Below are 15,653 nucleotides of genomic sequence, written 5' to 3'. Positions count from 1 at the left end.
CTAAATGCAGGCTTCTCTAGACATAAGGGTGGGGTAAGCATTTAGTTTTAGTAAATGTCGGTGATTCTAGGTGGGCACCCTGCGTCTCTGGAATTCAGTTTAAGGCCTTGTGGACTAATGTGATACTCTTTTTCTGTAATTGCAGGAGCTGGCAGCGGCAGAGCGCGCAAAGCGTCAGGCTCAACAGGAGCGCGATGAGCTGGCAGATGAGATAAACAGCAGCAGTGGCAAGGGGTAGGTTCACTGCTTCATCCTACAGGTGCAATCTAGGACGGTTGTTTACTCCGGAGATTTGTTAGTAGATTCTCCTGAGATAAATTTTCAACTGAGCGATCATGTACTTTGATATCAATAGCTTTCAACGGTTCTTTCGAATAGGGAGGGTGGCGGATGCAACCTAGCGATGTAATCTTGTGCAGTATTTTTTTAGTTTTCTTGCATTGGGAAGATCCCCTTAGGAATCTCATTTGAAGAATATTCTAATAGCAATTTGTTCTATTGGCTGCTATACCCAATGTAAGTAAGTGCCCTTTTTGCATTGTTGCCCCCACTTTTTTGTTGAACTGCTGATGTACTTTGACTGAGTGTGCCCTGGGTTCCTGCCAAACAGGTACCCAGGGCCTATGTTCTTTCCCTAAACTGCATTAAAAACAAAACCCAATTGTCACTCTTTGGCCACAGGTCCGTCCCTTGTCAATAGTACCATGGGTACCAAGGGCAATTTGGCCAGGTAAGGCCTCAAAGGGCTACAGCACTTTTTGTGCCACCGGTAGAGGCACTGATCCTTTACACACTGCCTTTGCAGGGTGCATGTCTTGGTGCAGAACAAAGTGTAGTCAACATGGCACCCCTCTAGCTTGGGTCACTGTACCTGTGATGAGGGTACAGGTGCATGAAACCTGAACCCCTACAGTGTCTAAGGCAATCCTTAGACATTGTAAGTGCAGTACTGCCATTAAGAGTATATGGTGCTGAGAGTTTGTCATTACGAACTCCACAGCCCCATAATGGATTTACTGAAAACTGGGAAGTTTCTCAAACTACTCAACACATTGAACCCACACTGATGCCAGTGTGGGATTTAATGAAAAATGCAGAGGGCATCTTAGAGATGCCCCTTGAAAGACCTAACACTAGTGTCCAGGTTGAGTGGCTTCTCCCCAGGTGACACCCCAGACATGTTTCTGGACACCTGGGTCAAGAGCCTGCTGCCCTTTGGGGTCTGAAACCATGCACATCCTGGGATGAGGTGCCAAGCCTTCTCCCCCAGGATGGGCTGGGTCCACGAAGGGTAAGCTTCAAAGGCTTGCTGCCTTTGTGATCGACCCCAGGTCTTTGCTGCTTCCAGCAACTTGCCCCACCGGTTCTGACCCCAGCTTTGAGCTGGAGAATGGGCAGGAAAACCAAGTGAGGAAGGGAGGTGGCCCGCATTTGCCAACCACACCACTTAGGTGGGGGAGGCGAGGTGAAGCACAACAGTCCCTGCCATTTTGAAGATGGGAGGACCCAGCCTACCAGAGTGGCATATGCCCCTCCCACTGGAGGGTGGCATATTAGCGTGTACCCACCCCAAGGAAGGGACAAATTGGTCCCAACCTTTACCCACCTGTAATTCGCCTAAATCTAGTGTTTAGGGGTAACCCAGAACCTTGCCGCCTCAAACAAAAATCAACGAAAGAGTGAAGAAGCTGTGCTGTACTAGGATGCCCACTGACTTGGCCCCAGCCCTACCGGCCTGTCCCCACCTGGAACCTGCTCCAGCGAAATCCTGGTGTATCTTGCATCCAGCAACCTCAAGAACTCCGAGGACCTGCCTTCCAAATCAAACTGTTTCCTGTGAGCACTGGATTCGCTCACCCATAGACTCTGCCCCTGCCACAACCACAAGCCTGCACTAGACGCCCACTGCCAGAGGTCAAGTGGCCCAACACCACGAGAAGGTCTCCCAGCCTCAAATCTCTAAGCGAAGCTTGCAGCCTGTGTCTGGAGGATCCCCGCCCGACTACGACAGGAGCTGGTAAGGAAATCTGACTCCTAAAGACACCCCTGTACCCAACGTCCCACGGCCTCGGGTGGCCCAACCTACAGAGTCCTAACCTACAGAGTCCCAGTGTCCCCAGGCATCACAACTTACCTCCAACCAGTGGTCACCTCCAGAAGATCTTCGTCCCAGAGCTTTCAGTCTTTGTTGCAGCTGGAGAATCCCCATTAAACAGAGCACTGGATGCCAAAGCAGCACCCTGCACCCAGCCTCCACCGCTGCTGGTGTGCTTTCAGGGCTAACTCTGATCCCCCTTTGCCCTGAGCGTTCGGCTTTGCTCCCACAACCTTGTGGCCTGCTTGTGAGCAGCCACCAACCAGAGGCCCCCCCCTCCTCTTGGATAACATTGGGCCTCAGCACTCTGCACCCGGCTGCCCTAGTGTCTCTGAGGTGCTTTGAGTGCATCCTTGACCCTGGTGAAATCCTGGTTCTAACCCCAGAATACAAACTTGCCTGCATACCGTTAACGTCACTTTTCTCCATAGAACAATTTTCAAGGAAACAGTGAATGGATTCTTAAGTGTGGAGTTGGTTTGTATGGGACATTGAAAAACTGTATTTACTAAAAGTGAATTACTTACCTTCTTTCTAGGAGATGTCTCAGTGTGAAATGTAGCCAAATCACACTGATTAGCAAAAGTAATCTAAAGTAACGTACATAGTAATCTGAAAAGTAACTTCAAACAGTGACTTACCTGTAATTCAATAACTGCATTTGAACCTGCATTCAATTGTAAACATTGCATACAATTTTACAAAGCATTTATTTTACTTGCCTGCACCAGGTTTGGCTTGGCTCTAGACATAAAATAACTTAATATTTTTGATAGAAACAATTTGGCCTAAGTTTGTCTAGTGTGTGTGAAATCATTTGCTGCCTGACTACAACAAATGCTTAACACTCCCCTCTAATAAAGTGTTACCGCTTGCCCACACTACCACAAATGGAGAGTGAGGTGCTATCTTTTAACTCTGCCTACCTTTGGGGTTCCACTGGACTCTGTGCACACTACACCTCATTGTGGTATAGTATATACAGAGCCAGCTTCCTACACCCACAAAGAGGGGAATGGTAAGCTGTCCATTGAGTGAACTTAGATACAGGATTCCAAAGGGTAATAAGCTGCTCCATTTAGCTGGCATTCACAAGAAAATGGCCGCTGTAGTCACAGGCGCTCCACACCCAAAGATTATGCATTTCCATCTGGCCTTCTCCCAGCTATTAAATCTCTTTTCAGAGCACTTGCATTGGAAGAGAAGAGGCGTCTCGATGCCCGGATTGCTCAACTGGAGGAGGAGTTGGAAGAGGAGCAAGGCAACACTGAGCTGGTGAACGATCGACTTAGGAAGGCCACCCTTCAGGTATGTGGAATTTCTTCAGGCAGGGTCCAACCACATGGAGTGTATGTGGGATGCCCCTTTCTGGGCATGTGGACTTGTCAGCTGGAGCCCTCAATCATTGCATGCAAGCTTGCCTGGGAGCATCCCCTGCACTGGGCATGTTAGCTTGTCTATAAGCACCCTCTGCTCTGGGGACTTTGGTTGGCCTGTGACTTGTAAAGCACATCTGGGCTTTGAGTGATTGTACAGCAGTGTCCACTTTATGCTGCATCCTATTTTTTGAGTGAAAAATTGAGCAGGGTGAAGTACTGCAGCTTTGATATACACTGGACTGTTCCTTTAAGCCACAGTCATATTGCAGCGAGTAGTTACATTTTGAAGCTCTCATAAGGCCATCGCCTTACCTAAATCTACTTTCAAGTTCCCTGACTTTGTGGGTTGTTTTCTTCACTAAACTCCCACTAGTTGGAGTACTTTTCTTTATCACAAGATATAACTTAACATTGACTGGAACAGCAAGCTCCTCCGTAATCCCCCTGCAAGACTCAGTGAAAGAAGAGTGCTAATAAACTGTTCATATGTTTAAGAACCCTGCCAAATCTGTGACCACTCGGTGCACCAACAAACTTGTCCCCATCTGTTAAAGTCTTTGGTTTGAAAAGCGAACAGATTTGGCAATTTTCATACTTGTGGTCTCTCTAAGCAGAACATACACACTGGATGTTCATTCTTAAGGGTGAACTTCCAAAGACAGTTTGGGTAGAATAATACAAAATGGCATCTAGTAGTCTTTGAGCACATCAGCTTTCATTCTCTGACCACATTGAAGTACTCAACCCGCCAAAAGAATATCCCTGAACCTTTCCAGTGTAGGTTGTTGATCTCCGAGGTGTTCTCATCCATGTGGGGATTTGTTAGAGTTCCCAACTTTTGGTGACTTCATCTCGAGATCTCTTGGTGCATATTCTCCCGATGGCATAACAAAATTTAAAGTGGTGGTTACTTAAAGGGGTGTTGGGGACTTAAGATGACTTATTCAGGCTCAGCCTATGGTGTTGACCATCGAAAGTGGAAACTGTACATAAATCCAGATTTTCCCATCCGAATTAGTAGATGGCAGAATGATCAATGGTGTGAAGTCTAAGAGCTTCATGCTGCAGAACTGTTCCTAGAGGAAAGTTGGTCATTTCTTTCCTTTGTTTCGGGACGGTTTCCAAATTGCAGTTTTGAGCATGACGGTCTGGAGTATTTCATGTCCTTGATCACGCACATCAGCAGAGATGGCTTGGCGTTAGTGAATTTAGTGAGCGAGTGGATCTTCATGATGGAACTTGGGTTACAAGTAACTTTTTTTCTTTATTGCCCCCCTCAGATTGATCAGCTGAATACTGATCTGAATGCGGAGCGCAGCAATGTCCAGAAGAACGAGAATGCGCGGCAGCAGATGGAGCGCCAGAACAAGGAGCTGAAGGCCAAGCTCCAGGAGATGGAGGGGGCCGTGAAGTCCAAGTTCAAGGCTTCCATCACTGCACTGGAGGCAAAGATAGCGCAGCTCGAAGAGCAGCTGGACACTGAGACCAAGTGAGTGCCCGTGTGTACTTCGTGGCACGTGACGGGGGCTTTGAAAACCTGCTTAACTCCCCAGTGTCTCAAACGCAGGCTTGGAGGGGAGGTTTGTGATTACTCCAGCCTATGAACAGTGAAGGGACTCTGGCCAATGTAGACTAGAGCCTGTGTGGAGCGAGTAAGTGTCAAAGTCCTGGAGAAGTTAAATGTTCAAAAATCGAATTTCACTTGGTTTGGATTGTGGGATGTACTTTCTCTGGTTCAGGGCTTTAAGTGGGCCGGGTCTCACCGGTGTGGAGCACCGGCAGTTTTTTAAAGGAGCCCTGGAAACGAGTCTCAGGCTCTGTTTTGTGCCCTGGGACAGACTGTCCATTTTTTCCGGTGTACAGTGACAGCAGTCACATCGATGTGCGCTGCTCACACTACTCACTACTTAGTAGTGGAGAAGTTACGGCCTGACGTCATGCCAAGTGAGCGTTGTAGGGGAAGGTAAATCCTTTAAAGTCATTTTTTCTCTGGATTTCAATTTTCTTTTTCACCAGACAAGATGGCCGCCTGGTAGGAGCTCTGGTCCGGAGCTCCGAGTGCTGGGGACCCCTCTCCTGGAATTATCCCCGTTAGCACGCACCACCGCCGGGGAAAAAACGAAAACTAACAATTGGACCATAACTAGTAACTGGAGTTATTTCAAGTAACTGGATTCAAAAGTAACTGGATTACCGCCGAAATACACGTACCTGCAGCAGAGACGGTTGGACCCCCTGCAGCCTCGGCGGAACACAGGACGGCAGGATGGGAGCCGAGTTGAGAACGCGACCGGAATCTGGCTTGCTGAGGAGCTTCCTGACAGAAGACTGCATCTCAGTGCCCTCTTGACAGCGGAGCTACCCTGCTGGTCCGTGGACACCGCCGGCAACTGATCTGGGTCACTGGAGCTGCCGGGGCGAGTGGCAGGCGGACGGGACGGGAGCTGGCGCTAACAGTTCTGGCTGACAGACCCCCATTCCTATGCACACACGAGAGCGGTACAGTCGGCACCTGGAGCGGCTCCGACGTGCCCCCGCAGGAGTGCTTGGGGCAGCGTTTTGCTCTGGGAGGCTCCGGAGCCTACAGCGTACAGAGCTGGGTATCTGAGGCGAGTCCGGTGTGCAAGGCGCACGTTGGGGCTGCCCGTGAGTAGACTGTTGCTGCCGAGGTGACTGGGGATAGCGGCAAGAACTGGTAAGATTACCCGGCGGAAAGCGGGAGGCAAGCGGAGGCGCGATGCGCCGCTTCAGGACCGGCAGCTGAAGGAGTGGAACCCAGAGGCGGGAAGGATCCGGAGGAACGTCAACCCACGACATGAGCCTGCACCGCCTGTGACGGGAGCGGGCGGCGACCGGAGACCGGAGCTGGGACGCCACCACACAAGGAGCAACAAGAGTGGAGCCTGAGGCGAGCGGGACCCGGGGGGACAACGGACATCCAGCAAAGTGGTGACCGGAGGTTGCAGCGCTGCCCGGCGGAGTTGCCTGAGCGCCGAGATGGTTGGGGAAACAAATCAAAGCAAATCACACGACAACACGTCGCTGCCCAGGGGATCCACAGGGCAGGAGTGGAGAAACAGGCAATCTGGTCTCATTACTATTATAAAAAGCAACGCCTAACGGATGTGAAAGGGTTGCAGCACAGCTGATCCAGTCTTGCACGCACTTCTACCTGCCAGCAGGCGCTGCACATTAGAGCTTTGTTCTTGGTGTTATCATTGTCTACACCTCTAATAAATGCTTCACCTTTGCGCCACTTTGCTGGCAACATCATAATACAGGCTGAGAAGTTCTACAAGAAGGTATTGTACACTTTTTCCTTCCTTCCTTTGTTCAAAATGGCTGGGGCCATAAAGCTGTAGTAATAAATCTCCCTCCTTTACCTTCGACGCCCACAAGGCTCCCCAGCTTGACTCCTCCACACAAGACCACCAAAACAGAGATAAGACTCCCTCCCAGCAAGTCGGAGCTGGGCTTGCTCAAATAGAAACTGAAATAGCCCTTCCTTGGTCTTCCTTGGTCTTAAAGCAACAACAACTGACAGGACTATCAGCTATATCTCCCCTATTTGGCGGCCATATTTGACTAATATTTCTCCTTCTTCGGCAGCCATCATGGACTAGTCACTCTCACTTCTTGCCCAGACCCTAAGAACTGACTACCTACATAGCTCTGTATCTAAACACTGTAATTATCTGCCTTCTATTGCAGTACTGTATTTTTATTTTTCTATTTTTATTTTTCTACTTTATCATACACATTTGTTGTACTTCTATTGGTATTCTGTGCACTCCTGTACCCACGTCACTTTATCTTCACCTGTAATTCACCGATTACTACCTCATATATGTGTGATTAAGTATCTGCCTCTTATCGCAGTACTGTACTCCTACTTGTACTTTGTAGAACCTTTTGGTACCCTGTACCCATGCCACTTTATCTTCACCTGTAATTTCATAGATTACCTCATATAGGTGTGATTAAGTTTCTGCCTCTTATCGCAGTATTATACTCCTACCGGTACTTGGTAGAATTCTTGTACCCGGCACCTATGACACTGTTTCTTCACAGGTAATGCACCGATCGCTACCTCATATTTCTTTTGGATGCTCACTAGTGTCACTTATGACTCAAGCAGCCTCTATCTGCACCTACACTCTGTTAGTATTATATTAGTATTTGTATTGTATATGTATCTTCGTGTGATTAAGTGACCGCCCTATATTGCAGTTTATACCTCTACGAGTATTCTATACATTCTGCGTAAACTGCACCCATTTCACTTTTTCCTATCATTCAATGTTCGCTACCTCTTTTATTTGGTTCTTCGATGTCAGCTACTTCGCGATGTTGCACTGATCACTTCTACCTCATTCACTTCGTTTATTCAAGTTAGCTGCACCCAGCCACTTTCTACACCTAGACTACACCGCTGCTACCTCGTACACTCTGATGGGTAAATTTGATTCCACCTAACCTGTTCTACCTCTCATATCTTGTACATGGTGTAAGCTGACTGCTACCTTGCATATAGGATACATTATGTAAGTTGCACCTTCTGTTTGTTCCTGGATGCACTGACTTCTACTTATACTTTTGGTCACTCACTAGTGTCACTCCTCTGCCAACGGCTGGCAGTTGTTGTTGTCGTTCTATCTCCCACACCCAACATCACAGCCTTTCTATTATGGAACTCAATGGCAAGCACACGTTTAGAATTAACTACCCTTCCACCCTCACCAAAAAAGCCACTAAACGTTTTAAACATAACTTCCTGAGGTCGCACCCTGACACACCCTTTGCCGACACCTACTTCTCACAGGGCAATGGAGCCCAGAATACTGATATCATCTTCCACACCTCACGCAGAGCCCAATGGAGAAAAGTGTTCCTAACCCTACTCACCGTTGCCGCCACCAGGAAAACAACTCATGGCCTAACTCTCTCTATCACACCTTCCCACCTCTTCCCTAGCAGGGCTACCATTACTATCTACAACAACGGGATTGTCCGAATTCAATCCACGGACAAGAACCTGGAACTACTAGACAACCTGTTTCCCAAGTTCAAAGAGCAACTCTCCAAGCTGCGGACCCACACCCAGAACTCCACCAGCACTATCCCCCTGACGTCGCAGCCCCCACCTACAACACCTCTACCCCAACACCCCAGTAAATGGCCCACCTGCTGTTAACGCCCCACACTCCCCAAGAACAGTCACTAATGTCTCCACCTCCTATACTAACCGCCCCACTAACTTGCCCCCTTTTACCCCCACTCATACCCCATCCCTCTCCCCCTTACATAACAACCCCCACCCACAACACGCCACCATCAGAACACACCACCGCTCGGAGTTTATCCACCCCCTCCCATCCCCCCCACGGCAGACCCCTCTCCCTCCCCAGCTCCCTCCCCACTCTCACCCACGACACTCTCACACCTGACATAACTATCACCCACAACACACCACCACCGGATCACACCACCATTCGTAGCTTATCCATCCCCTCCCATCCCCCCCACAGTGGACACCTCTCCCTCCCCAGCCCCCTCCCCACTCCCACCCACAACACTCTCACCCTCCCAACAAAACATACAGAACATACCGCCTCCCCTACCTTAGCATCCCCCTCTCTCCTACCTCCTATTCTCAGCCCTCACTACCCTCCTGTCTCCCCCACTGTCCTCAGCCTTCACCCACTCTTCTACTCACCAGCACCGTCTCTCACTGACTGCACTACCTATGCCTCCCACCCACCGCCTACGTCACCCACACCCCTCGCCCACAAACACGCCCACACATTGAATGCCATCCCACTCATTAGCACCGCAGAACCTCCCAGCAACGCTAGCATATTCCCCCCCCCGATACCCTGCCCGCTCTCCAGCTCACTACTCAACCAGTCACCAATGGCTCTCACCACCAACCGCATCCCCAATCCACCTCCTGACCTGACTTTATCCACCCTCCAACAAGTCAAAGAGGATATTCTACAAATCAAAAAAGATGTCAACGCAATTAAAGACCTTCTCTCCTCACAGCCCAGTCTACCTCCCACCTGCCCTCTACCCTACAAACGACGCACCCTCCCTACATACCATCGCCTCCAACCACACCCGCGCTGGCCGACTATCCCCGTTCGCAATAACTCCCAGCGCCCCCGTCGTGTCCTCACCCCACTGTCGGACCGCGACATATGCTCTCTCCTACGCTCTTATGGCCCAGGTCCGGTAAAACACAGATCCAACACACACATCCCCATACCCACAATTCTTACAAACTCTCTGAGGCTCCCAACACTCAACAACGGTTCCGTCCCTAACAACCTCAGAAAAGTTCCACTCACCCTAGAAAGCTCGACCACCCTTCTCTCTCCCAAACTCAAATGCATCCTACTCAATTGCAGATCGGCCCAGAGACACTCCGACATCGCTGATCTCGTCTCAGCTATGGATCTGGACCTAGCCATTCTAACGGAAACATGGCTTACAGAAGCCTCTACCCCGATTATGGACATACTAGTCCCCCCTAATTATCACATCATTAGGCTAGACTGGTCCCCTGGCAAAACAGGCGGGGGAATTGCATGCATTTTTAGGAGCAACCTCTCCGTTACTAAAGTCAACTCCCCCTCCCTTTCCTCCTGTGAACTCCTCTGCCTCGACATCACCAGCGAGGGCAAACAAGTTTGTGCTTTACATCTCATCTATCACCCGCCTGGGGACAACCTCATATTCACCCAACAATTCATGGACATGATCACTTCCAATGCTGGTCGGCAGACCACCCAAGTCTACCTGGGCGACTTCAATCTCCACTGGAACGATCAGAAAGACAGTGGTGAATAGTCTCAAAACTTTCCTTAATGCGCTTGACCTCACCCAAATATGCGATAGACCAACACACGAAAAAGGCTCTATACTTGATCTCATCATCGCCAAAGAGAACTCTACACAACTGGAGGCGATACAACCGTGCGACTGGTCAGATCACCATATTATCATCTTCTTTATCAACGAAAAAGTTAAACCTAACCCAGCTCAACCAATCAAATCTAAAACATGGAAAAGGGACATGAAGAATCTTAACCCCTCTACCCTGCCTCCACACATCGGCAATCTCCTCCTTCCCCCCTCAGGTGCCTCGGATGTTCAATCACTGACCGACCACTACCTTGACCCTATGAATACAATAGTCAATGAAGTCGCCCCACTGCAACTGAAGAGTCTCCACCAAAATTTCTAACCCCTGGTATGACGATAGACTCAATGACGACAGGCGTACTATGCGAATGGCAGAGCGCACCTGGAGATCGAACCCTTCAGCACTGCACCTCAAAAGGCTTAAGAACAAGAGAAATGCCTACTTCAGGAAAATAAAGCGCACAAAGTCGGACTTCTTTAGCCGCCAGTTGGACCAAGCAAAAAACAGGCCAAGAAAGCTGTTCGAACTAATCAAGACCCAAACAAAGACACAACCCTTACAATCAAACAGCACAACAAGCGACACCCCACACTGTGAAGCCTTCTCTGCTTTCTTTAAGCTAAAGTCTGACAACATAATTGACCTCATCATGGATGTAAGCCGATTCCCCAACCACACCAGAATGTCTAACAATCAACCTAAAAACAAGGCATCCTGGCTGTACTTCGATACCTACTCTGAAGAAGCAATACACAAACTGCTCTGCACCTTGAAGCCCTCTAATCACCTCACAGACCCCCTACCTGCTAATGCGGTAAAAGACTTCATCCCCTTGCTCCTCCCTCTCTGGACCAAAATCGTCAATAGCTCTCTACAACAAGGCCTAATGCCAGACTCCCTCAAGGTGGGGCAAGTCACGCCTATACTCAAGAAACTTACAGCTGATCCGTCTGACCTAAACAATTACCGACCCATCACCAACATCCCCACCCTGGCCAAACTGCTGGAGAAATGTGTCCAACTCCAACTAACAAAACACATTGATCAATTTGACCTCCTCAACCCTCATCAATCAGGCTTCCGAGCGACGAAACAGCTATGACACACAATTGATGACGCCCTCCAAATTCTTGATCGAAATGAGTCCTGCCTCCTCATCCTTGACCTCTCTTCAGCATTTGACACGGTCAAACATGAGAACTTGCTGGAGCTGCTAAGCACTAGAATGGGTCTATCTGGAACTGTTCTCAAATGGTTTTCTTCCTTCCTTCACAACCGGTCTCAGAAGTTCAAGATCGACAATGTGCTATCTACACCTGTGCCTGCAGATCTAGGTGTTCCACAAGGATCCTCCCTCTCCCCCACACTGTTCAACCTAGTCATGGAACCGCTCGCCACCTTGCTCCAAGCATCCAATGTTCAATTCCATATGTACACCGACGACACAACTTTACCTAAAGCTACAATCCCCGGAAGATATCAATCATCTGAACTCCACACTTATTAACACTCAATCTTGGCTGGCCGATCACCTCAAACTAAATGCTCTGAAAACTGAGTTCCTACTCATCTCACCCCCTGCGAAAATTTCCACCACCCAAACCTGGCTCAATAATCTATCAGCACTCAATGTCCAACCTACCATCGTGGATTCGGCGAAATCCCTAGGCATCACACTTGACGCCAAGCTCAACATGCAGTAGCACGTTAGCAAAGCCACAAAAGGAGCTAATTTCCAAATCAACACACTAAGGAAAATTAAACCTTTCCTCACTGTCAAAGACTTCCAAACTGCTGTACAAGCTATAGTCATCCCTCGAATAGACTACGGAATGGTGGCCCTCAGCGGACTCCCGCTATCCACAACAGCACCCTTAAGGGCCTCCCTGAACGCTGCCGCGAGACTCATTACTGGCTCAAGAAAACACTCGCATATATCCCCAGACTTAAAGTCCCTAAAATGGCTGCCTTTTGAAGCTAGAATACTGCTAAAAATTGCAGTTATGACACACGCGGCCGTGCACCACAATGCACCCAATTACCTCGTTTAAAAGTTGTCTATATCAGGAGGTTCGAGATCCAATAGAAGTACAAAAAATCTACTCCTGAAACCTCGTTGATTCCGGAAAGAACATACAAGCGCTCCTTCTCAGGAATGGCACCCAGGATCTGGAATGCGCTCCCTCCTGAAATCGGGCTTATCTCCTCCACTGCACTCTTCAAGAAAGAGGTGAAAACCATCCTTCTGGCCAAGATCTCCTGAACTTTATAGGTGCAGGATTAGAGACTCTACATTGCTCTGTATCTCTGTCCACCTGGTCCTTTGGCACTATACTCCTACTTGATGGACATTATTACGCTACTCTCTTAATACCGACCAATATATGATACACTTTGGTATACTGATTCACTCTCCCGATGCCCCCTCAGTGTTCTCTCTACACTAAGTCATTGGTTTGTATATTGATATGCTTGATGTATGTTATTTTTATCCTACTATGTCAGTGACTATTATACTGCTTCCATTATCGCTGTTCACTCCTACGTCCCCTACCCTGTCATTGTGAAGCGCTCTGATATCTGTAAGGATCTTGTTCGCGCTATATAAAACTTTGAATAAATAAACTCTGGAGCAGCAACGTTGCCGTGCTGGCACCAGGGCTTAAAGTGGAAGATTTTTCAATATTATATACAACCCTTGACAAAGCCAATAGCCCGGACTTGTAGGTATGCTATTACTTGTATCATATATCTGGATTAAATGACAAACCGTAAAATAAGTGACACACTATGCTCGGCACAGATTTTAAGCTTAGTTGTTTTTAAGTCACACCTTTAATTAAATTGTTCATGCCCCTTAAGAGACTAACACGAACGCCCCCCCCCCCCCAAACTGGGCATCCCACTTGAAGCCCTGCTCTGGTTGGATTTCAGGAGCAGGGCCATCTAATTTTTTTTTGTTTGTGTACAATCCATGCTGTGGGTGTCAGACGATGTCTCTTTGGGCATGGTAATGTAGTCCTGCTGGCACCACCTCCAGTCTCCTAGGATTTGAGTTCTTCCCAGTAGTATCCGATCAACCACTTGCTGATAAGATTTCTTTTCCTTCCCCTTCTGCACGCAGAGAGCGCCAAAATGCCGGCAAGCAGGTCCGCCGAGCGGAGAAGAAGCTGAAAGAGATCCTTCTGCAAGTGGAGGACGAGCGTCGCAACGCGGAGCAATACAAGGACCAGGTGGGTGCAGAGTATGCGCGGAGACGAGCTGCCCTTAAACCTGCCTGCATCCCAGGCACTCTCTCCAGCGCGGGGAGCTATGGAGGCAGCTGTCCATAACAGAAGTAGGGGTCGGAAGTCTCAGCACAGGGCTCTGGCCATCGTCTGTCCTGTAATTCCTAAACACGGTCACGTCTGTGTGCATTTACACGCAAACGTCCCTGCGTTTAATACCAGACATGCTTTCAAGCGCCCAGGGCAGGCCTGAGTCAGCCTTGCAGCAGCTCTTGGTCAGGCAGTACCTAGTACTCTGTGCCCCTGAGCAGGCCCTCAAGTGTCCCGGTGGAAGGGAGGTGTTTGTGCAACCCAGCAAAGGAGGCCTTGAACGGACCACAAAAGCCTGCCTTTCATGGGACATTTCAGGGTCGAGGGACAGCATGTAGGGCAACTGCAGGCATGCTCCAGCACAGACTGCCCCAGAGGTAAACGCAGATTTGCCTGCACACACGTGAATGTAGAATCCCATATTCCCTTTTTCAATACCAAAGGCAGGAAAGTGTCCACCCGCCTTCTTTAAGAGGAAGCTACCGATCAGGCGTCATGAACTTGTTGTGCTCTCATTCTGCAGGCTGACAAGAGCAACACCCGCATGAAGCAGCTGAAGAGGCAAGTGGAGGAAGCCGAGGAGGAGGCCCAGCGAGCCAACGCCATGCGCAGGAAACTGCAGCGAGAGCTGGAGGATGCCACCGAAACTGCCGACACCATGAACCGGGAAGTCAGCGCGCTCAAAAGCAAGTTAAGGTGAGTCGAGGGCTGCAGCTAAAGGGGGCGTGGCCTCACTGTCTCAATCAATGTGGGATGGGGAGACCGGGGCTGCCCTCCCAGCATGCACAATGAGCTAAACGTTCCAGGGACTTGCAGGGGCTCACTTGAGTCTCATGCTCACCAGGCTACAGTTTGCAAAGCTCAGGACAATGCAAATAAGCAAGTCTACTAGAAAGCGATTTGGGGTTGTAGTTGCCAGTTTTTCATTGAAAAGTTTTTAATTGAACTTTTAAAACCGCTTTATATTCCTGAAAAATCACTACCATAACTAAAACGATTTTACTAAATTGGTTTCAGCTTAGACTCCAGGACTGAACCTAGGATCCAGTCCTGGAACTAACAAAGTAATCTTCAAAGTATTCAACTGTACATATATGATAACCCATTGAGCTCAATGCTATAGTGTCTAGAATTGTGTTGCCTACTGCAACTCCTGTATCCATTGTGTTCACAAAGTTTATTGCCTCTTTGCAAATTAATTACATGAGTACTCATATCGAGAAGTATATTTTTATACCTGTTGGTTCTAAAAATAAAACCACTATCTGTTGATATAAAAACAATTGGCCTGGATTTCAGTCCTTGAGTTTGTGAAACCTTTTGCTGACTGAGTGTTCAACAAATGCTTTACACTGTTCTCTGGTACTGCCTTACTGCTCGACCAAGCTACCACTTTTGAGTTAGGTCAGTCCCGCCTTTAACCACTTTCTCACATAGGGGCACAGGGCTCATGCATCTGTGCCCACACCACTGGCACAGGGAACCCAGCTAGAGGAGTGACTGATGGATGTCAGGGCAGTGAGCTTGTGGGCATGGCACACAGGGATGTGCCATATCTACACTTTGTTTAGTTCTCTACTTATACACAGCCTGCAAAGGCAGTGTGGGTATCTGGGTACAGGGCCCCTAAGGGTGGCACAATAAGTGCTGCAGCCCTTAGGGGTCTTCTCTGGTCACCATGCCCTGGGTACCTAGGATATCATTTACTAGGGGCTGACAGGTGGCTAGAGATGCCAATTGGGTTTGTTTCAACAGTTTTAGGGTAGGAGCACAGGCCCTGGGCACCTGGTTGGCAGGAGCACAGGGCACACTCAGTCAAAGCACTTGAGCAAAAAGTAGGGGCATCCCATGCAAGAAAGGTGGCACTTTCTCACACTATGGAACTTGAACATGGTACTGAAATGGCTAATAAAGGAACCTATGCATAAGGCAGA

At 48.8% G+C, this 15,653-nt stretch overlaps 1 protein-coding gene across 5 annotated transcripts in view; it reads left to right on the top strand.

Moving 5' to 3' along the window:
- The window catches only part of MYH9 (myosin heavy chain 9), a 238,712-nt gene that overhangs the window by 211,161 nt on the left and 11,898 nt on the right, over positions 1-15,653 (top strand). For all 5 annotated transcript variants that reach the window (XM_078640470.1, XM_078640476.1, XM_078640479.1 and 2 more), the window contains exons 36-40: positions 146-234; positions 3,280-3,403; positions 4,755-4,963; positions 13,527-13,635; positions 14,243-14,415. In XM_078640470.1, coding sequence (XP_078496596.1) covers positions 146-234; positions 3,280-3,403; positions 4,755-4,963; positions 13,527-13,635; positions 14,243-14,415 — 704 coding nt within the window. The remainder of the gene's footprint in view (positions 1-145; positions 235-3,279; positions 3,404-4,754; positions 4,964-13,526; positions 13,636-14,242; positions 14,416-15,653) is intronic.

This window comes from Lissotriton helveticus, chromosome 1_1, assembly GCF_964261635.1.
Source record: "Lissotriton helveticus chromosome 1_1, aLisHel1.1, whole genome shotgun sequence".
In the NCBI taxonomy this organism is placed as follows: Eukaryota; Metazoa; Chordata; class Amphibia; order Caudata; family Salamandridae; genus Lissotriton; species Lissotriton helveticus.
The sequence above is the reverse complement of the archived record's forward strand: the minus strand, read 5'-3'. Positions and strand labels throughout refer to the sequence as shown.